At 56.4% G+C, this 20,150-nt stretch overlaps 8 protein-coding genes across 8 annotated transcripts; 5 read left to right on the forward strand and 3 right to left on the reverse strand.

The window, feature by feature from the left end:
• The first annotated feature begins 591 nt into the window (after positions 1–591).
• On the forward strand, positions 592–2,662 carry GGS23DRAFT_436269 (uncharacterized protein). Its single transcript, XM_051513895.1, has one exon. The coding sequence runs from the start codon at positions 740–742 to the stop codon at positions 2,579–2,581; it is 1,842 nt and encodes a 613-aa protein (XP_051374344.1). The 5' UTR covers positions 592–739; the 3' UTR covers positions 2,582–2,662.
• Positions 2,663–3,722: 1,060 nt separating this feature from the next.
• GGS23DRAFT_436283 (S-adenosyl-L-methionine-dependent methyltransferase) lies at positions 3,723–6,325 on the forward strand. The gene is made up of 10 exons (XM_051513896.1): positions 3,723–4,017; positions 4,105–4,151; positions 4,261–4,398; positions 4,485–4,551; positions 4,609–4,636; positions 4,715–4,727; positions 4,824–5,157; positions 5,419–5,523; positions 5,601–5,685; positions 5,861–6,325. Exons 1-10 carry the CDS (start codon positions 3,802–3,804, stop codon positions 6,013–6,015), a joined length of 1,188 nt encoding a protein of 395 aa, XP_051374345.1. The 5' UTR covers positions 3,723–3,801; the 3' UTR covers positions 6,016–6,325.
• GGS23DRAFT_436530 (alpha-ketoglutarate-dependent sulfonate dioxygenase) lies at positions 6,205–7,798 on the reverse strand. Its single transcript, XM_051513898.1, has 3 exons — positions 7,167–7,798; positions 6,542–7,083; positions 6,205–6,472 (listed from the first exon to the last, which is right to left on the reverse strand). The coding sequence occupies exons 1-3, from the start codon at positions 7,608–7,610 to the stop codon at positions 6,301–6,303; spliced, it is 1,158 nt and encodes a 385-aa protein (XP_051374346.1). The 5' UTR covers positions 7,611–7,798; the 3' UTR covers positions 6,205–6,300.
• Positions 7,799–8,605: 807 nt separating this feature from the next.
• Positions 8,606–10,361, forward strand: GGS23DRAFT_604095 (MFS general substrate transporter; the record flags this gene model as incomplete). The annotated part of the gene is made up of 4 exons (XM_051519561.1): positions 8,606–8,985; positions 9,039–9,090; positions 9,144–9,270; positions 9,430–10,361. The coding sequence occupies 4 exons, from the start codon at positions 8,606–8,608 to the stop codon at positions 10,359–10,361; spliced, it is 1,491 nt and encodes a 496-aa protein (XP_051374347.1).
• A 466-nt stretch (positions 10,362–10,827) lies between these two features.
• GGS23DRAFT_436290 (FAD/NAD(P)-binding domain-containing protein) lies at positions 10,828–12,636 on the forward strand. Its single transcript, XM_051513897.1, has 2 exons — positions 10,828–11,219; positions 11,377–12,636. The coding sequence occupies exons 1-2, from the start codon at positions 10,912–10,914 to the stop codon at positions 12,572–12,574; spliced, it is 1,506 nt and encodes a 501-aa protein (XP_051374348.1). The 5' UTR covers positions 10,828–10,911; the 3' UTR covers positions 12,575–12,636.
• Positions 12,637–13,059: 423 nt separating this feature from the next.
• On the forward strand, positions 13,060–14,466 carry GGS23DRAFT_604097 (guanine deaminase; the record flags this gene model as incomplete). The annotated part of the gene is made up of 1 exon (XM_051519562.1): positions 13,060–14,466. The coding sequence occupies one exon, from the start codon at positions 13,060–13,062 to the stop codon at positions 14,464–14,466; it is 1,407 nt and encodes a 468-aa protein (XP_051374349.1).
• A 137-nt stretch (positions 14,467–14,603) lies between these two features.
• Positions 14,604–16,702, reverse strand: GGS23DRAFT_436550 (uncharacterized protein). Its single transcript, XM_051513899.1, has 3 exons — positions 16,177–16,702; positions 15,879–16,127; positions 14,604–15,823 (listed from the first exon to the last, which is right to left on the reverse strand). The coding sequence occupies exons 1-3, from the start codon at positions 16,454–16,456 to the stop codon at positions 14,838–14,840; spliced, it is 1,515 nt and encodes a 504-aa protein (XP_051374350.1). The 5' UTR covers positions 16,457–16,702; the 3' UTR covers positions 14,604–14,837.
• A 1,636-nt stretch (positions 16,703–18,338) lies between these two features.
• Positions 18,339–19,666, reverse strand: GGS23DRAFT_436569 (glycoside hydrolase family 43 protein). The gene has a single exon (XM_051513900.1). The coding sequence runs from the start codon at positions 19,395–19,397 to the stop codon at positions 18,399–18,401; it is 999 nt and encodes a 332-aa protein (XP_051374351.1). The 5' UTR covers positions 19,398–19,666; the 3' UTR covers positions 18,339–18,398.
• Positions 19,667–20,150: the final 484 nt, after the last annotated feature.

The following is a 20,150-nucleotide window of genomic DNA, read 5'->3' on the forward strand; positions in this document are numbered from 1 at the left end:
GTTGGCGCTTAGGTTAGGTACCTATCTCTTGTCCTAACCCAGTACCTAAGCTACTTTCCATCAGGTGCCCAGGCCGGGTGCTGGAGGCACAGGCAGAGAGTCCTACACTTCAGATTGCCTCCGCTTGCAGGGGATGCTGAAGCGGGCCTACATTTGGCGGTTATCGAGGTTTCGTACTTGGTCGGTTCTCCCTACAGATTCCCAGCCCAGAGAATCGAAAAAGGACGGCAAGGCTTGGATTCGAAGCCATCCTGTAGCTCGCGTACTGCTTGATTATGAACCTAAGCGGCGGACGGGCGACGAGCGACGCCAGACGGAGTCGAGGGGCGTCGCGGGGTCCAAGTTTACAAGGGTTCGTTTCCATAACATGGTTAGTTTCTCCTTCGTTTATCTTTCAATTCCTCTTGCTGTGAAATTGATTTACTCCTATCTTCTGTGATTGATCAAGAGCCCTTTTCTAGACTCACGTAACTGCCTTGATTCTTCCTTAAGGAAGAGAATACATACCTGCAATGGTTCCTAGGACCCTCGTCGTCAAGGATCTCTTCCTTTTATTGGAACCCTTTGACTCACTTTGTTGGCTTGCTACCTACCTAGGCTAAGCCGACCGGTCACGTGACGATCCAATGCCTCATTTCCCTGGTGATCACCTCCATCGCCCGGTCCCAACATCTGCAACAATATTACCACATTGCAGGTCCGCATACCTCACCAGCAAACCGATATTCCCTTGCTGTTCATGGAGGATGCAGTCCGCCCTAGCGAGGAGGCCTTCAAGGCGATGTACGAGAGAGGATACCGGACGTGGGCTGCACTTTGGGAGGCAGCCGCCGCAGACAATCACCTCGCGCTGGATCACCTTACCAACCTTGGTTCGGTGTTTCCCAACCATCCCTCTTTCCCAGGAAGTCTTGCAGTCGACAAATCTTTCTCCAACACAGTTACCGTAAGGGGGACAACCATCTGGGACACCACCCGAGGACCTTGCGATCTGTCACCATTTCAGGAAGAGGTGGTCGTCCAGGTAGCTTCAAGTTGCCCGACGACGATCGTCTTCGTCTCTGATCTGCGTCCGCCAATGATGTTTCCGAGTTACTTTGGCAGAGAGAACAACCACGTTCCCGTCCTTGTGCTTGCCTGGGCATACATACTCTCGGCACGATGGGCTGAGCTAATTCCTACAGCGTACTCACCCGACTATAGCAGCCACCAGGCACGGCTGAGTGACGGCAGAGGTCGGAAAGGACTGGAAGATGGTTGTGACTCTATTATAGTAGATGTAGGTGACGTAGATGAGGGCGCTGCTCGGTGGTGGACAGCTATCCTAGCAGCAGACAGCGGCTGGAGCGCATCAATTCGCAGTAACACTGGCGTCCTTCTCTGCTCGCCATGGTCCATCAGGACCCAGCCAGGGCCGACTTTCGTCATTTCTGCGAACATTCAGTCCCGCTCGTCCGTCGCTAATCATCATCCCGCGTCGCTCGGCAGCGCCCTCCGCTACCTGTCGGAGTATTGCCGTCTTCACGGCATCGCCGAGCAAAGCCAAGCAGCCCTCACGGCGGCGTTGCTCATTCCAGTAGCAAAGTTCGATAATAAGAGAATCAAATTACCCTACCCTCGATTACCACCGAAGGCAAGCCGGGGGCAGGCGAGAACCCAAGCGCTTCCTTCCTGGGACGGGGAACTCCGCCAGCTTGATCGACTTCTTACATTAAGTTGCAACTCGAGGGGAGTAAAAACCCTCTTGAATAGCATCTTTTTCGAGCCTGGTGTGGCCTGTAATATCTGCGGAGCTTGGCTGCAGGGCTCGTTCGCATTCCTCGATTCTGATAAGGCTAAGGACCCGTATACCCTTTTGCGTACGTTTATAAAAAGAGATCCGGACCTCGGGTTTCTTTGGTTTGGTGCCTTTATTACGGGCGCCGAGGAGCGCTGCCTCCAGGAAGCTCGAATGGGCTGGTGGAAAGTCGATATCAGCGCTGCTGCTTGGACTGGAACGCATGTGTCCTTCATCCAAGAGGTTATCCTGAAAGCTCCCAGCGCCCACGATATCTCGCGAGCCGACGAATGCCGGCTGACATATCTGTCCCACGAACAAGATCATGCAGTTCCACCGCTCTTCCCATTTGCCCCGTTCGGCTATACTGCTATGGAAGATACGGACCTTGACGTCCGTCGACATGTTCGATGCTCAGCAGCTCATGGCCTCGAATACAGCGGTTTTACCTGGGATTGCCAGGGTGGTAAGAAAGTTGAACAGGGAAGAAACGGAGCGCTAGCGATCCACGTCCGTCTAAAGGTCGGGCAACCTCCTAGCTGGAGCAACAGTGTTGCCGTCGATTATGATAGCCTTGATTTCGAAGACGAAGTGTCGGAAATGGTAACGAGGAACGTTTTCACCTGGCTCCGAGGCGAAGACGGATTTCCCGTGGCGGAGAGAGCAATCCGCCAGCACGAGTGGATTGACAATCTGGAATCGGACGACGACAGCCCAATCAAAGGGGATGTTCTGTCCACAGTCGGAGGGAATCTTGGTGGGTGGTTATTGGGCCTGGCAACTAGAAGATCAAACTCGCTTTGACAGCATATAAAGTGAAGTGCATGTCCTTTCTTTACAGCTGCTTGGGCTTGCATTGAAACCCCTCCTCCTGTCGGAGCTGCCAGGCTTTTCGTTTTGGATTTTAATATCTCCCATGAGTTGCAGGACTTCTTGCCACCCACGGTCTAGGCTGTGTCTCATGAGATGGAAACCCTGCATGGAGATTCAATGACTGCACATAAAACAGGCCATGTCGAAACTTGCCGCGCCGGTGTTATTTTAGAAGGTGGCCGGAAACGGTGCCTTGAAACCACGCCCGCTTCGCCGCAACTCGGACCGTACACCAACCATCGACGAAGTCGGGGGGCTAGTTGTTTCCAGATTTCAATGAGCGATATGATATACATACATTTCTATCTCCTTAACTTGGAGTTTGTCCGCACGGCTTTTACCACTCAACTTACCCGCACCGGTCTTCCATTTACACTTCAGTTATCCCTCATCCAGCTGAACCTTTCCCTGGAAACCAAAGTATGGGCCCAAAATAGGATCCTGACAGGAATATGACGTAGGACAAGCATCTACCTACAGTGATAATGATGGTAGTTGTTCATTTACCGTGACCTGCGACATCCCGCTCGCAGGATACGAAATCTGAGATGTAGGAAATCCTACCTACTTGACCTTATAAGTTTCGCACCTATATTTTCGCACTTTTGAAATTTCTTGGACAGACATATACATACACACTCCTTAATACAACTCATCGTCACCTTCTCTTTTTTTTGTTTCTTATTTCGCCTAAGCTGCCCTTTACAGCTAGCCGATCGTGAGTTACAACTGTAGCCACTCTTGCAGCTGTTTCCCGCTGATACGCACCTGGGACCAGCTGTTGGCAGCTGTAGCTTATATACAACTCTTCCAACATTAAGTTCACGCTGTTTCTCTTTGATAAGCAAGTATATATTCTTAGTTAATTGAACAAGAAAGTAAGACGTTAAATTATTATTATCATTATTTATTAATTAATTAGTCGAATCGTTAGTATACCTAGCTACAGCGTGTATTGGCAGTTGATTGGCCGAATAATTGATGTACTTAAGTACCGTGGGGATTACGTAAGCCCGCGGCTCCCTAGAGGTGTTCTGGTAGGTATGCTTGTCGATCCGAGGTGCCATTTCCATCTATCGCGAGGGCGTTCTCATCCCAGATTCGACTCGCGCGCCTCTTCGGTCGCATGTCTCAATTCGCGTCCGCCGAAGATGACGGACCAGCCAACACCGACGAGCGCCCCACTGCCACAACGATTGCAACCGGAACCGCAGCCAGAACTGCCGCAGCCAGAACCGCGACCTGCGCCGCAACCCACACCGCAGCCAGACGCGGTGGCTGCCCAGTACCCTTCCCCCCTAATCCCGGCCCTCCAGGATGAGGACGATGTGCGGACGGGGCTGCACTTAAGCCCGATGAGCATGAATGTGAGGAGACACGTCGATGGCCTGTGGAGGACGATGTTGAACTGTGGAGTCCGTTCTAACTTCGTGCTTTTCGTTCTGTACGCGTAGTTCGACGACGCCTTCGACGACGTAGACTCCGCCCTGGGAGACGATGCGTAAGTGCCCGCATGCTTCCACGTAAACCAGCTCTTATCCGGCCTTGCGTCCCCTGTCTGTCGCATAGCACCTTGGTAACCTCTAGGTTCTGTTGTTTTACCTCTCCAGCGCTAGCATCGCCCACTCCGTCACCGCGAGCATCCTGGAGTACCGCACCATCATGGGCCGGACGTACCACAGCGAGAGGCACGATTCCAAGTACTTCACGCCGAATGACGAGCAGCAGATGAGGTCCCAGGATCTAACGTAAGAGCATGTGCCCATCCGTCGCGGGGATGGGAGTAGACACCCCTGCCCGAGGACCGCTTTGTCATGGTAACCTACCTCTATAGGCACCACTACTTAACGCTTCTATTGGATAACAAGCTCTTCCTCGCGCCTGTGGGGGAGGACATGAAGGTGAGCATCGACCTGGGAGGACATGAGGTGCTGTAGAGACTAATTCCTTCTGCGTAGAGAGTGCTGGATGTCGGAACTGGGACCGGTGCGTACTAGCATCATGCCGTGCGCTGACCTGACTTGCTACACGGCGAACACCCTACTGATCGGGGACGGCTCACAGGAATATGGGCCATGTAAGTCTGCCCCTAACCCTCCCACCTCCTCCCTCTCTAAGAAGCTACTCGAGCTCACACCCGCGCGTTCGCTCTCGAACCCCGCGCCGGCTGCAGCGACATGGGAGACCGGTACCCGGGGGCCGAGGTGACGGGGACGGACCTATCGCCGACGCAGCCGCCGTGGGTGCCGCCAAACGTGCGGTTCCGGATCGACGACTGCACTCAGGACTGGTCCCTGCCTGCCGACGCCTATGACCTCGTCCACCTGCGCTACCTCTTCGGCGCTGTCGCCGATTGGCGCCACCTCCTCCGCAACGCCTTCCGCTGCTGCCACCCGGGCTCCGGCTGGGCCCAGTCCGTCGAATGCGACGTCATTATCTGCTCTGATGACGCGTCCGTCCCTGAAGGCGGCGCCATTGAGACCTTCTGGAATCCGCTCTGGCGCGAGGTGAGTTGCCCAAGTACACATGTCCTTAGCCTCCGCGGTCTACCCCCTGGGAATACGTGCATCTTTTTCTTTTCGTTGTCCTCCATGATTTGCCTCCCTGTACCTCTTTCCCCCCTTCAGACCACAGAACTGTTAGGTTGCGCTCTATGCAGTGTCTCAAAAGGACAGCGGTTGACTGTCGATATATCGTGAACTTCTTCCTGCGTGTATTAATACATACCCTCGACTGGAGACGCAACGACTTACTTGAATGCGATGTAGATGACGAAAAATTTGGGCATTAGTTTCCAGGTCCTCGAGGAGAGACTCCAGATTGAAGCTTTCGAGGAGGCCGGATTTGTAGATATCACGGAGGTCAACTTCAAGGCAAGTCGCGTTCCCCCCTTTTCGCCTTTCCTTCCAGCGTCCATGCAGGCATCGTTCTAACCAGATTGTCGTTACAGCTTCCCGTCGGCGGGTGGCCTCGAGATCCGAAACTAGCGGAAGTGGGAGAGTTTGTGCTATTAACCATGATAAATGATCTAGAAGGTGCGCCATCATCTCCTAGTTACAACTCTCAAATTTATTCCGAACGCTACTTAATACCTGCGAGGGCTACGGTTCGAAGAGTTTTGAAGCCAAAACGTTCAAACGAATGAAGAAGAGCGCTTCAACGAAGCTGAAGAGGTATTCGCAAGTCATTACTAACGGAATAAAAACATAGGCTATACTCTCTTACCCTGGAACATTATCCACGGCGAGAATACGCCGGGCTACAGGGAGATCCTATACCGCTTACGTAGAGAGCTGAGATCTAAATCGATGCACGGGTACATGAAGGTCCGGTATATGTACGGTCGGAAGCCGGAACACGCTTAGGTTGGATATCTGCTTCGTTTCGACGTGTCGAACATACTCATATCCCGAGCTGTTCGGGGTGTTCGGGACGCCGCGTGTGTCGAACATACTCATATCCCGAGCTGTTCGGGGTGTTCGGGACGCCGCGTGCTCCCGTTCTGTTTACATCACTGACACAGGCATACTTGGGGTTATCGGTTTTTAATTTGTTTTGGGATAGAACATAGAGATACTATCCCTTCGATGAATACCTAGATACGGCGCATTCGTTCATATTCCTATTTCCGCGGTTCTTTGCTCTGTTTTTCAAGCAGGCCCGTCATCAAGCGGCTCCTCACTTGGGTCTAGGAGCCCGAGAGCCTCACGCCGCGTCGGAGCGGAGGCGTCGAAGAACGGCTTCTCGGCCAGCCCGGTGACGCGGGTCCCGTGCCTCGGTTCCCTCCCACCGTAGTCCCAGCTTGCGTTGTGGATGGTGATCCTGCGAGGCCCCGCGAGTTAGCGCGCGATTCGCCCGAACAGACGGCGCCGTCCGCTGGCTGCGACCTACCTGTTGTCCCAGAGGGCGCTGGTACCGGGGGTCCAGCGGAAGCGGACCTGGATGTCGACGTTCTTCTCGTAGACGTCGAATAGGTAGCCGAGGATGAGGTCGCTCTCGGCCTTGTCGAGGCCGACGATGCGGTGGGTCATGGCGCGGTTGACGAAGAGGGACTTCCAGCCGGTGGCGGGGTGGACGCGCACGAGGGGGTGGATGCGCTCGAGGTGGCGGGGGCCGGCGGTAGGGTCATCGCGGTCGAGGTAGGCGTGGGCCGAGCGGTAGACGGCGAGCTTACCGTCGATGATCTTGCGGAAATTAGGGGAGAGCTTCTCGTAGGCGCTGTAGCCGCTGGCCCAGAGGGTGTCGCCGCCGACGGGCGGGATGGTGTCGTTGTGCAGGTGCGTGATCCCCGACGGCTGCAGCTCGTGCACTAGGTCCGTATGCCACCGCGACGCCCCGCCCGGCCGCCGGAAGCTCGCCTCCCGATCCTGCCTGAACAGGTCCGGCCACAGCACCGTCACTCCCGGCACGCCCGGCACCTGCGGCACCTGCGGCTACATCTCCGCTCCCAACACCGGGACTCTCTCAGCATACCGTTCGGCGCCGACAATGACAGGCGGGGGCGGGCGATACTCACGTGCACCTCGACGACCCCATAGTACTTCCCGAGCTCGAGCTGCTGCTGCGGCGAGAGGTCCTGGTCCCGGAAGAAGACCACGCTGCGCTCGGCGATGAGCAGCGCCAGCTCGTCCTTCTGCTGGTTGGTGAGGTCCTTGAGCTGGAGGCCCTCAATCTCGGTCCCGATGTGCGCGGTGAGGTCGGTGACCTTGGTGGCGGCGGAGAGCAGCGCCGACTTGGACTTGTCGGCGCGGGCGCCGGCGTCGTCGTGCTTCCACGGCTTGCCCCGGATGTTGTAGACGTCCTGGATGTAGAGCGGGATCGCGGGCCGGTAGGGGTACCCTTGGGACAGGTCGATGCCCGCCTTGGTCAGGCGTCGGAGGGCCGGCTCAGGGATAGCGAGGGAATCCTTGCGCGGCTGTTTCACCTCGGTGATGTGGTCATCTATCGGTGCAGGCGCCATGCTTACGGCTTGCTGTGGCAAAGACGGGGTGCTCCAACGCTGGTTCTAGACACAATTTGGCCTTCTGGCAGGGCTATCCGTGGCTCAAGTCTCCCTCCCCCTTTCCCCAGACACGCCCACCGACGGATATATATACACATACAATATTTCGTGCACTCTACCTTTCTTCCATCCTGAACCCGGATATCATACCACCGATCCCCCCGACTACTAGCGATTTCTACTGTAATTGGCCTTTCCCAGCGTTCGCCAGCTTGGATTGGTAATGTGTCTCTACTGAAAGGCAGCGTGAGCTGCTCTAGCAGTAACGCGGGTGCTCACGTGTGACTCTCACTTACTGAGGGGTGCATGTCGTCCTCTGTGGTTCAGCGGGTCGTTATTGGACCCTGTTATCGATTCGTGATATTGGAGAAGGATGATGCGAGGCAGGATCCCTCGTTGACGCAGCTCGAGCGGGCAACGTCGTTTTATTCGACGCGCTATGCGGGGGGGAGCATGGCGTCATGCTGCTGGGTATGAGGTGATCGCCTGCCCGGTCTCTGAGCCCTGTCGCGCAGGTTGTCGGGGCCGGCGGTGTCGCAATGCCAGGAATGTCTGGTGAGATCGCAAAGTCCCCTGCCCGAGAGGACTTCGCCAATGGCAAAGCCTGTCTCTTTATCATTGCTCGTCGAGATGTTGATATTCGGATGACGAAGAACCTCGGACGATTGTCGCGCTGACGGACGGGGATCGTATCATTCCACGAGTTCCCGCATCCTAGCTAGGTAGATCTAGGTGGACAACTCTACAAGGGAGTTCATGCAGTGATACGCTGCAAAATGGATCCACGGCGTTCTCAACGTTGCAGAATGTCTCTTGCTATGGGAGGGGGCAGGATGAACTTCGGGTCAAGGCTCAGAGCAGCTCCGACGCATTTATAAGTCGTTATTCCCTGGCTCTCGGTGAGACAGTCGGGGTCGTTCATCTCTCGTGCAAGTCAATTCAGCCGGCACAAGATGGAGAGTAAGGAGATCGCCTCGACTCGCGTTGCGGCCGTCGTTGACGACGATCTGGCCGTCAAAGGCTCTGATCGTAGCGATGTGGATTCGACAAACATCCAATCTTCGCCGGTGTCCGTAACGCCTAAACAGACCTGGAGGTCGTATTTCTGGGACACTTTTGACAAGTCCCCCGAGGAGAGGCGTTTCTTGTTCAAGCTGGACGCCATCATCTTGACATTCGCGTCTCTGGGGTACTTCATCAAGAACCTCGACCAGGTCAACGTCAACAGCGCCTTCGTGTCCGGTATGAAAGAGGATCTGGGCTTGTACGGAAACCAGCTCAACTACATGATCATGTCTTGGACGGTTGGCTATGTCATCGGCGAAGTTCCTAGGTAAGTGTCATCATGCCCAACTCCCGGACTCTGACCCAGACTAACGGCATCAGCAACATGTTGCTAACCAAGGTTCGGCCTTCGATCTGGATACCGACTTGCGAGGTATGTTGGATCATCCAAAGCCCTATTCGAAGTCGTTACTGAATGAGCGTTAGGTGGTATGGTCTGTCCTGACAATCCTACTCGCCAAATGTACAAACGCCCAACAAATTTACGTTCTGAGATTCTTCATCGGACTTGCGGAGAGTGCGTTCTATCCTGGAATGCAGTATGTGATCGGGAGTTGGTGGTATGTATAAGCCTGCCTAGCCCCTTTTCTTCATTGTCTGTCAGAGACTAACCGATTCTTATAGTATGTTGCAATATTTTCACTCCCCGTTACTGTTGGCCCAACCGAACACCTCGGTTATCACGCAATAATAAGGTACTAACATCTCACAGACCGAAAAGACGAGCTCGCCAAGAGAAGCTGTATTTTCCACGCTAGCGGCGCGATAGGCTCCATGTTCTCTGGCTACCTTATGGCGGCAGTCTACAGGCTCAACGACGTCAACGGCTTCCGTGGTTGGCAATGGCTTTTCATCATCAACACCGTCATCTCGCTCCCCATCGCGATAGCGGGATATTTCTTCTTCCCGGACGTTCCCGAAATCACACGCTCTTGGTGGTTGACAGAGGATCAGATTAAGCTGGCAAGGAAACGGATGGAGCTAGAAGGCCGCGCCAACAGAGGGTCCTACACGAAGGCCAAGTTCAAGAAGATATTCACCTCGTGGCATATATACTCCCTGGTGTTTTTATACATCTTCTTCAACAACGGTCTCGGCTACGGTGGGCAGCCGGCTTTCGCAATCTGGCTGAAGCAAGAAGGTTACAGCATCACCGCCATCAACTCCTATCCCACTATCGCTTCGGGCATTGCCGTTATCTTTACGTACATTTACGCGTGGACGTCCGATTCCGTCTTCAAGGGTGCTCGCTGGCCGCCTATGATGTTTTCGGGGGTGGTGAATATTATCACCAACGCAAGTCTCGCCGCCTGGAACGTCCCGAACGGCTGGAAGTGGTTCTGCTTTGTCGTGGGAACTATCGGAGGCGGAATCAGCGGACTGACTTTCGCGTGGGCCCACGAGATCTGCAGCGACGACAACGAGGAGCGGGCGTTGGTAGTCGGAGCCATGAACGAGATGGCGTACGTGATCCAGGCATGGCTGCCACTCATTATCTGGCAGCAGGTGGAAGGCCCGCATTATCGTAAAGGTTACATTACCATGGTGTTTTTCGGAGCCAGCCTTATCGCCACTGCGCTGACGATCCGGTTCCTACATCACCGAGAACGCGCCTCGAAAGCTCGAGAGGCTAGCATCGAATAGGTAGAATCAGCCGTGGGAGCAACATAGACAATTAGCGCTCCCATATTTTGATCCTATATACAACGTAATAAGTTGCACCGAAGAGTTGCCGGCGCGTTGTCCACTCAGTATAAAGCTATCTCTCGAACGCGTATGGCTCGTAGCTAGTCGAGCCAATGGGGTTGTTTCCTCCCATCTCTTCGCGATGGCCTCATAGTCTACCAAAATGCCAACATTGGCCAACGGCACAACTGGTTCGTTGATCCCCAGCGTCCGGATCCCTACGCCCCCACGTGTTTCTCGCAGTTCCGCACCGGCTTATCGAGCACGCAATCGCGGGAGAAGATGGTCCCATTCGCAGCGCCATCCATCGATTTCTAATCAGCACTTACTAAGGTGCTGAGAAAATAGGTCCATCGTACTGTCGACGTGGACAATGGCACGATCGGTAGTGCAACGTCCCACGTATTACCCACGGCCATAGGGCGAGCTTGTATTCATATCTGATGTATTCCCGACCTTGGGATTGCCGTCTTTCTCATCCACCTCCCCCCCTGCACCATCACACACAATGGGTTCCCTGAATACTGAAACCGGGACCGACGGCGGCCCAGCCCTTGGCAACATTGGAGATGTGGCTGTCATCGGCGCGGGAATTAGCGGCGTCGTGTCGGCCGCCCACCTCCTCCGGGCCGGCCTGAACGTTACCGTGTTCGAGCGGACCGGCGTCGTGGGCGGCGTCTGGGACTATAACCCGCAGCCAGATCGGGACCCACCGTTCCCTAACGTCCGGCCTCCCAGCCCGCACTGGGAGGACGTCGAGGAAGAGGGATTGACCTCGGATGAAGTCGCCCTGAGACATGGCCCACCAACTCCGTGGTACGTAATAGGGGAATAATATCTCAATCTATACTACTACTCACCACACAGCATGTTACAATGCGTGGATCATGCCTACCATCCAGGGCTCCCTGCACCTGGCCTCTCCAAAATAGGCTCTTAATGCTGGTTCCAATGATGTTAACGTAATTGCCAGCTATGCCGGCCTGAAAAATAACATCCCGACCCCGATTATGCGAAGCAGTCTCCTGAATTGGCCGGAGAGCGACGAGGAGCTGGTAGAGCAGACGGTGGTTGCGAAGTATATCGCGGACATCGCTAACCTTTATAATATATACGATAAAGTGCAATTTCACACCAGAGTGGAGAGCGTATCAAAGCCGAAGGGCGACAGTCAGTGGACAGTGGAGACAAGGACCTTCTCGAGGGCTGGTTCCGGCCACACACTAACGAAGAGGACCTGGAAATTCGATGCGGTCATAGTGGCGAGCGGACACTATCACGTCCCCTTCGTCCCGGACATACCTGGGCTATCTACGTGGAAAAAGCTGTTTCCGGGTCGGGTCACGCACTCAAAACAGTACCGGACTCCTGCCCATTTTAGCAACCAGACACTGCTCCTGATCGGTGCCGGCGTCTCGGCTTTGGATATCGCTAGGGAGTCCGCGCCGTTGGGCGCCAAGATTATCCAGAGCAGACGAGAAAGCAAGTTTGACGTGCTTGCGTCGGCTCTACCCGAGGCCACCGAACGAGTCGCGATGGTTTCCGAGTTTGTCGTTGACGAAGCCGCGGCCGATGCCGGGCCCCAGGTGCTGGAGAAGGGACAGTCGATACCAGGAAAGATCATTTTAGAAGACGGGAAAGTCCTCGAAGGTGTCGATCACGTCGTCGTCGCCACTGGATACATCACCTCGTACCCGTTCCTCGGGGATCTGGAGCAGCCTTTCGTGTCCTGGCAGGATGCCGACGAGAAGACTCTGATAACATCGGACGGCTACATCACGCACAACCTGCATAAGGACATCTTCTACATCCAGGACCCGACGCTGGCATTCATAGGCGTATCCCACCTCGTGTCGACGTTTTCGCTCTTCGACTTCCAGGCTCAAGTCGCCGCCAAGGTCTTCGCCGGACAAGTCCGTCTCCCGCCACAGGCGGAAATGCAACAGGAGCACAAGGAGAGGAAGGCCAAGTTCCTTCCCGGAGACAAATTCCATAGCATGTTCGCCACCGAGGACGCGTACATCGAGAAGGTCCTCAGCTGGGTCAATGGAGACTTGGCCAAGGCCGGGGTGCCGCTGCTCCCGGGGTTGGACGAGAAGTGGCACGCCCATTACAAGGTCTTCAAAGACAGGCTGAAGAATAACCGGCTAGGCGCAGTGAAGGAGGATTAGAAGGGCTGAGGGCAGGATCAAGATAGCTGTCAGGCACGACAACACTACTGTATAGATTCGTTTATTGGGAATATATATACATTGTTAGGATTTCCAAGATAAACATGGCACTTCTCTCTGAGTTAAAAAAGGAGGTTTATCTTATGTAGAAAATACGACGATTACCTAGAATCTCTTCCTCACCAATCCCCCTTTTTTCACACCTGTTCTTTCACCCCTTTCCGGCCCGTCTCCTCACCTCCAAATCCAGTACAAGCAGCTGCAGCTGACAGCTTCGCATGCCAGCAGCTCTCGAGCCGGCGCGGGGTGTCAAGCACTTACTTATCTTACCACACCTATCTCGAGTCGATCTCCGATGCACCCTCGCACGACCTTATCAGCTCCCTAGGAAACCCCCAAGGAAACCAGTCCACGGACACCTCTTCTTTCTCCGCACGCCATCTGAGCGTGTTACTATCTGCGGATTCGACAGACACTGCGACAAAATGGACCGCCGCGCGATCTTCCACGGCGCTGTGATCCACTCGCTCGGGCCGTCTGAGCTCGTCATTCTCGAGCGCGCGCTGCTCGTCGTCGACAGCGGGGGCACGATCGCGCACTTCGCCGAGGACGTCGCTCGGGAGGCGGTGCCGTCGGTGCTCGCCTCTCTGGACCCCTCCCCCGCCCCCGCCCCCGCCGCCGACGCCGACGCCGACGGCCGCCCCCGGGTCGAGGTCCGGTACCTGGGGCGCGGCGAGTTCGTGATGCCGGGGCTCGTGGACGCGCACAACCACGCGCCGCAGTGGGGGCAGCGGGGGCTGGGCCAGGGGCTGCACATCCTCGACTGGCTGGCCGAGGTGACGTTCCCGAACGAGGCGCGGTTCGCCGACGCGGCGCACGCGCGGCGCGTCTACGCCGCCTGCGTCGGCGGCATGCTGCGGCAGGGCGTCACCACCGCCGCGTACTACGGCTCGCGGCACGCCGAGGCCACCGGCGCGCTCGCCGACCTGTGCCACGCGCGCGGCCAGCGCGCCCTCGTCGGCAAGTGCAACATGGACCGCGGCGCGCCCGCGCGCTTCTGCGACGCCGACGCCGCCGCCTCGCTGCGCGACACCGAGGCCTGCATCGCGCACGTGCGCCGGCTCGACCCCGCCGGCGCGCTGCTGCGCTACGTGCTGACGCCGCGCTTCGCCGTGGCCTGCGGGCCGGCGCTGCTGGCCGGGCTCGGCGCGCTCGCCGGCGCCGACCCGCGCCTCGCCGTGCAGACGCACTTCAGCGAGGCCGAGCAGGAGGTCCGCCGCACGCGCGAGCTGTTCCCCGCCTTCGCCGGCAGCGAGGCCGACCTGTACGCCTCCTTCGGCCTGCTCGGCCCCCGCACCATCCTCGCCCACTGCTGCCTCGTCGACGACCGCGAGATCGACCGCGTGCGCGCCCTCGGCTGCGGCGTCGCCCACTGCCCCGTCGCCAACGCCACCGTCGGCGGCGGCTTCATGGCCGCCCCCGTCCGCCGCCTCCTCCGCCGCGGCGTCCACAAGATCGGCCTCGGCACCGACAGCGGCGGCGGCTTCTCCAGCAGCGTCCTCGACGCCGCCCGCATGGCCCTCGTCGCCTCCGCCGCCCGCGAGGCCGCCACCGCCGGCGCCGACCCCGCCCTGACCCTCGCCGAGGTCTTCTACCTCGCCACGCTCGGCGGCGCGCGCGTCTGCGGCGTCGGCGACCGCGTCGGCTGCTTCGCCGCTGGCCGCGAGTTCGACGCGCTCGTCATCGACGCCAACGAGAGCGCCGGTGTCATGGCTATGCTCCAGGACGACGATGATACGCGCATCATTTTTGAGAAGTTCCTCATGACCGGCGACGATAGGAATATCCGCGAGGTGTACGTCTGCGGGCGTTCGGTGAAGCCTCAGTCTTGATTAGGGGCGCTTCTGTATGTGCGAGGGTGGATCATCAAGGCCTAGCTAAAGCCAGGCAGGACCTGTTCGACCTCTGCTATGCCGTGGTTATTCGCCTTCTCACACCGCGTGTGTCGGAGGGAAGGCCCTCCGATGATGCTCAAGCAATTTTTTAAAATATTTGTTTAACGAGTTATCCTAATAGTTGGGTAGTAGTTGATGTTTCATATGTTTTATCGTAGATGAAATGAACGCCGCGGTATCATGCTATTAGTGTACCCACATCCACTCGTTATCGTCCCTCATCCTCTGTGCCCGACACGGATTTTGGCCAAAGACAACACATATAATCGATCAAAGGAAAACATAGGAAATATTAGAATACATTCGGGCTACCGCCGAGTGGGCGGCGCCGGAAAAGTGACGTTGATCTGTTTGGTTTCGACAGGGCTTCCCGCACCACCAGTCCTTCTACCCTTACCTCCAACCGTAGGAGTGACCTTATCCAATGTCTCGGGAACCAGCGGCCTACTGTTTGCTCGCGGGAGCGGGTCCCACCTCGGCGTTCTTTGGTCCCAGGCGCGGCTCAGCAGGGGACTCGCTGTCGTTCCAGAGATAGGACTGCTGAACGTGCCGCCAGAGACGGTGCTCCCCTGTGGCGAGGTAACGGCGTACTCGGCCGGGTTGTACTGCCTTAGGGGTAGGAGCTGCGCGGTGCTCTTCGTGCTAGTGGTACTAGCTGGCTCGTCCGTCGGGGAGAAAAAGCCAGCTTTGGGCGACGTGGAATAGTGCACACCGTCAGGTATCACGGGAATGGCCGTCGAAATGTGGTGAGGCGGTATCGTTTTCAATTCTTCTCTGACGAAGGAATCGAGGCCGCGGCTGTTTTGGGATTGCCATGTGGATCGTTTCGAACTTGGAGACTCTGTAAAGATGGGATGGGAATTCAGGGCTGGGTATGGACCGGAATACGGTTTCTCTTCCTGGATAACACCTGTCGACGGGTCTGGGGAAAAAGATGGCGATCTGGGAGATAAGTGCGTTTGGCACTGAAATGAAAGTGGCGAGGCAGGCCAGTTTCGGTCCGCGTTTGGCCGCATTTTCAACGGCTTCGTGTCCCCGAGGAGAAGACGACGGTTGCGCCGTCTACGATGCCGTATGAAAAAGAAGCCGGCCACGGCTAAAACCACGACGATGGCGCCGACAACGATGCCCACAATCTGGGTTACAGAGAGAGGCGGACTTTTCTCTTCAGTAGTCTCGGGGGCGGTGGGGTCGACCGCACTGATCCTTGTCTTTGAGAAGACGGTATCGTTCAACCCTAGTAACATTCCGGCGGGTGGCTGTTGCTTGCATCCCGTCTGAAGAGCGATGAGATCTACCAGAGCATTAGCAATGCCATGGAGTAATATGGTGATGGGAGAATGGCTTACAGTTTGCGAGATAGTCCAGGCCATCTGAAGCGGCCACGCAGGAAAAACATTGGGAGACTACCTCATCAGACATGGCTCTGCCGTCGGCGCCGCAGTACGCGTAGCCGTGACTTTTTGGGTTCAGGTTCCCGTCCGTCAACGTCCTCTCCAATGTGCCGCAGGCAGTCGAGGTCGAACATGGCGTTGATGGTGTCCCCGTTGCATTCGGAAATCCGAAAATGCAATAGTCAAACGTATATCTGAGATTGTCTACGGAGCGGTTAGAACCACCACTTGTATAGGCCATAGGCAAATTTACATAGGAACCAAGTCTGGTCACTTTCGCTTCCCTGCGAAAATGCGCTATCCTGAAGACAGGTCATACATCTCTGGAACTTTTGGCCAGTCGGCATGCTCGAATATTGGGAGTCATGGCAGGTGATATCGTCGTTTCCGGTCGTCGATGAGTTCGGATCGGAGACGTCGAGGCCTGTGGAATCTATACAGAGGGAGGCACAAGGGGAATTTGGCGTGACCTGTAAGCTCGCGGTATGTTGCGCAAAGAGGGTAAGAATTAAAGCGGTGAGAAGAGAAGCCATCTCGCTCGGAGATGTGCTGTTGACGAATAAGAAGCCCTGTGCTAAAAAGATCGACGGTAGTAAGGAATGGCTGGGCGATCTTGAAGGTGATAGATTAAAAGTATTATCAGAAAGTTTACCAAAAAGAGCGAAAAAGACCACCGCCAGCCGGCTGGTTAGAGGGATGGGGATATACTCTCAACGGATCTCACGACATAATCATTGGTCCCGACGCGGAATACCCAAACATCTACAGGGTGTCGCGACGAAGTCGGGACGGGGCAGCTGATATAGTTTATTCGACGTCAAAAATGCGGCAGAGATGTATTACTCTTTCGATCTCGCCCTAGAGTGAACTCGGTGACAGTGGGCGCCTAGAAGCGCCGAGGTAGAGAGATACGACGAGAGGTAGCATCACAGGTATGCTACCGTTCCCGACCCTTGCAGAGAGCATCGGGGGGGGTGGGGTGCGTATACCACGTAGTACTCGTGCAGTAGGAGCGGACGACGATCTCACATGACGAAGCAGTAAGATGGAGAGCCGGGTCTGGATCGTGCTGTCCTTAAGCGCCGTGATTTGCCCTGTAATCTTACGGGAGCACCTGGAGTGGGTCTTGGATAGGGTCGCTGGCGGCAAAGACAACCGCCGTTTGGGCGCAATGGACGGACGGGGAGAACAGCCCTATGCCAACGTGACCCTATTCGGGACAGGGGAACGCCCTTCATGGCCAAAAGCGGCAATGGAGGCGCTGTAGGGGACCCCATGGGGGCCAGTCTGCGAAAATAGCTGAAGGCCCATTGGCTATCTGCCACAAGAACACACACGATCTACCTGCCACTCGGCACGCACGCGGCGATGCCGTGCATGCCGACGGATCGAACGGGCATTCTCTTTCAGTATGTAGGCACGATGGCCCCGGGGGCGAACCGCCTAACGGGGTCGGTCTTCGGACCCATGTTTCCTTTTAGTTTACCCTGCTCATCATTCGACAGTCACTGCTCGACATTTCCCGAGAAACGTCCTCGCAGCTCGTGCGTGTCCGAGACGAGCCGGGGCTAGTACGAGAGGAAGTCGAGCGGGCGTGTGAAAGTACTTCAGGGCATCGGGAGAACGTGGAACTGCCCGGGGGGCGACGGGATTGGCCAGTAGAGGTGACGGGTCCCTATCGAATCGGAGCATAGCGTCTGCTTTCGTCGATGCTGCATGTTGTTGGTAGATGCGTGGATAGAGAGCGGCGATGTGCGATGTGATGGCGAGCGTGCAGGTTGCAGGGTTGCAAGTTGGCGACTTCGTGTGTTGGTTGTGTTGGGGGGGAGGGAAGAAGGAAAAGGATGGGCGAGCGGGCGCTTATTTTTACACAACTGGTGCCTTGTCATCTTGGTGGTCTGAGCTCGCCCCCTCCCCCATTCTGACGAGACGAGACGTCCCCCTATTGGCTCAATAGACCTCTTTAGCGGGTCTGCTTCGGCGTGGCGAGCCGGCCGGAGTTTAGGCGGGTTTATCGGGTGGTGTTCGGGGATAGCGTACATGTAGGTTAGGTACATAGTCTACAGGTACGGGCCTTACCTGATGGGAGGCACCTACCTGGCGCCCAGAGGGTGCGAAGGTCCCGTCCGCATCGCACATAAACTTGACTCGGACAGCTTCCAACGCACAAAGCACAAGGACGGGGGTGGGTTGAAAGCTCACGATAGGTATTGTCTGCTAGTTCCGCCCATCCTTCCCACCAAATCTCCGGTCCCAGTGTTTCTGTCTCTCCCGCCCATCTCGTCATCTAACCTCGAACTCTCGCGCAATTCGGAAAACTCAGTCTTGCCCCCCCAAGCAATAGTGAGCGTTTAAGTCGGCGTTCGTCCCCGAGTGTTATGCCCTGTCTATATTTCTCCCAGGACCTCGTCCCATCTGCCGTGTTCTCCGTGCTCTGGCACGCGTGTATGCCCTAACCGGCCCGCCGCCGCCGGCTCACTCAACCCAAAGCTCCCGACCAGAAGCGACCGTGCCGGCTATGAACATGCAGCGCCCCTCGGGACAGCCCGCGTGGAAGACCAGCGTGACACCATCCTCCGACCTCACCCCGTTGGCACCGCCTGGGGCTTGGAATCCGCGGTCGCCGGTTCTGAATAATCTACGCTGCGCTTTCTCGAACGGACCCGTCACATTGGTTGCCGTCGCGTAGTTGACGCTGTAGCTCGGCTCGAGATAGCACCCGGCGCTGTAGAGCAAGATGTATAATCCCTCCTCCTCGTCCAGCACCAAGTCAGGTGCCTCAACCAAGGGACCATCCGCATCGTCACGGTCGAGAATCGTGACTGGATCTCCGATCTTTGTCACGCCGTCTTGTTCTACCTCTTGCAGTTGGATCGGCGTGGGAACGATAGGGGGCACGGTGTTGAGGCAGCTACCTCCGTGCCCAATACTATTCCCATCGATCTTGTACACGACGTATTGCCTGCCGTTCGCATCCTCGAAGCCGGCAGGGTCAATCGAACCGCCCCGCGCGAGCTCGCAATTGAGTGGCTCATCCCGGGGTATGTACGGCCCGGTAATCGTATCTGCAATTGCGGCACCAACACAATGGCGCGAGGGATCTACTTTCGTCTGGCCGCTATAATACATGACGTACTTTCCACTAGGCACTCTGCGTACGTCGGGCGCCCAGCTGTTGCCGTCTTCGGCCCAGGAACCTGCCCGGGGAAGGGGATCGATGCCCAGCAGGGTCCACTCTCCTCGGAGTTCTGTTGCTCTCGCCACTTGAATATTTTTGTTGTCGTGCGAGGTCGCGAAGGCGTACCAAGTACCATCTGCATCCCGGGTCACGGAAGGGTCGGGGAAGTCTGCCGCAATTACGGGCACAGTGAGATCCTGTGCTCTTCGGAGATGGTGTGGGGGTTCCGCTGCCGTGGCGCGAGCGGCGGCCAGCAAGAGCAGCGCCGTCGTTACAAGCGTGTGGAGAGGCTCCATACCTGCCCGTTAGTACGTATGTATGTATGCGGACTAAACTAGCGAGGAGTATCCGGGGTCTCGAGACGCCGGCTTATAACAGGATATAGATGGGAAGGCTGCAAACTAAGCCGTGCTTGTGACTGGCAACAAGGCTAGTGCTCGCTTTGCTTAACAAACAGATCGTGATGGGATGAAGCCGGCGCTCATGTGCGTCTTATATATTTTCGAATCACCAATGGACATGGGCTGCCCATGATCTTGCAAGTCATGTTCTATTCATACCCTCGGGAATGCATGCACAACGTCACAATAGATGAAAGCAGCCAACCTGCCAGCTAGGCGCCATCAACACGGCTGCGTAACTATGCGAGTCAAATCAGATCCCAGGGCGTATGGCTAAGCCATGCCACCCAGTGGGACACGGACAGAAAAGGAATCTAGCGGCCGACATGGTCTCGCTGTGGACGCGTGTAACTTCGTCTGTCGTGGAGCTATGACTCTCCCATCCCCCCTGAGCAGAAATTCCGATAATATGCAGGACACGGGCCTAGGTAAGGCGACGGAGAGGGCCTCTTTGTCATGGACCACCCGAGGCACTCGTGGTACGTCTTCTCATAGAAGGTCCGCTGGCGCTTGGCTGTTTAGTTTGGTCTTGGAATACTAGTGTACTAAATCAGGGCTCTGTCTGATGTCTTTGCGAGACTCGGGGCATCATAAAGCTGAATGTTGCTAAACAAGTCCGGCAGCTTAGAGAGACAAGAAAGGAAATGT

This window comes from Durotheca rogersii (genome assembly GCF_024521655.1).
Source record: "Durotheca rogersii strain YMJ 92031201 chromosome Unknown GGS23scaffold_5, whole genome shotgun sequence".
Taxonomy (NCBI): domain Eukaryota; kingdom Fungi; phylum Ascomycota; class Sordariomycetes; order Xylariales; family Xylariaceae; genus Durotheca; species Durotheca rogersii.

What these genes read in the sequence shown, in the direction of transcription:
- GGS23DRAFT_436290 (XM_051513897.1), top strand. Translation starts at nt 10,912, where the DNA reads ATGGGTTCCCTGAATACTGAAACCGGGACCGACGGCGGCCCAGCCCTT. An exon ending in CATGGCCCACCAACTCCGTG is followed by an intron (nt 11,220 to 11,376) that starts GTACGTAATAGG and finishes CGTAATTGCCAG; the next exon opens with CTATGCCGGCCTGAAAAATA.
- GGS23DRAFT_436530 (XM_051513898.1), bottom strand. Translation starts at nt 7,610, where the DNA reads ATGGCGCCTGCACCGATAGATGACCACATCACCGAGGTGAAACAGCCG. An exon ending in ATGGGGTCGTCGAGGTGCAC is followed by an intron (nt 7,084 to 7,166) that starts GTGAGTATCGCC and finishes GCGGAGATGTAG; the next exon opens with CCGCAGGTGCCGCAGGTGCC. An exon ending in AGCGCCCTCTGGGACAACAG is followed by an intron (nt 6,473 to 6,541) that starts GTAGGTCGCAGC and finishes GGGGCCTCGCAG; the next exon opens with GATCACCATCCACAACGCAA.
- GGS23DRAFT_436569 (XM_051513900.1), bottom strand. Translation starts at nt 19,397, where the DNA reads ATGGAGCCTCTCCACACGCTTGTAACGACGGCGCTGCTCTTGCTGGCC.
- GGS23DRAFT_436269 (XM_051513895.1), top strand. Translation starts at nt 740, where the DNA reads ATGGAGGATGCAGTCCGCCCTAGCGAGGAGGCCTTCAAGGCGATGTAC.
- GGS23DRAFT_436283 (XM_051513896.1), top strand. Translation starts at nt 3,802, where the DNA reads ATGACGGACCAGCCAACACCGACGAGCGCCCCACTGCCACAACGATTG. An exon ending in ATGAGGTCCCAGGATCTAAC is followed by an intron (nt 4,399 to 4,484) that starts GTAAGAGCATGT and finishes CTACCTCTATAG; the next exon opens with GCACCACTACTTAACGCTTC. An exon ending in GGAATCCGCTCTGGCGCGAG is followed by an intron (nt 5,158 to 5,418) that starts GTGAGTTGCCCA and finishes AATGCGATGTAG; the next exon opens with ATGACGAAAAATTTGGGCAT.
- GGS23DRAFT_436550 (XM_051513899.1), bottom strand. Translation starts at nt 16,456, where the DNA reads ATGGCTTCTCTTCTCACCGCTTTAATTCTTACCCTCTTTGCGCAACAT. An exon ending in TGACCAGACTTGGTTCCTAT is followed by an intron (nt 16,128 to 16,176) that starts GTAAATTTGCCT and finishes ACCGCTCCGTAG; the next exon opens with ACAATCTCAGATATACGTTT. An exon ending in CCTGGACTATCTCGCAAACT is followed by an intron (nt 15,824 to 15,878) that starts GTAAGCCATTCT and finishes ATGCTCTGGTAG; the next exon opens with ATCTCATCGCTCTTCAGACG.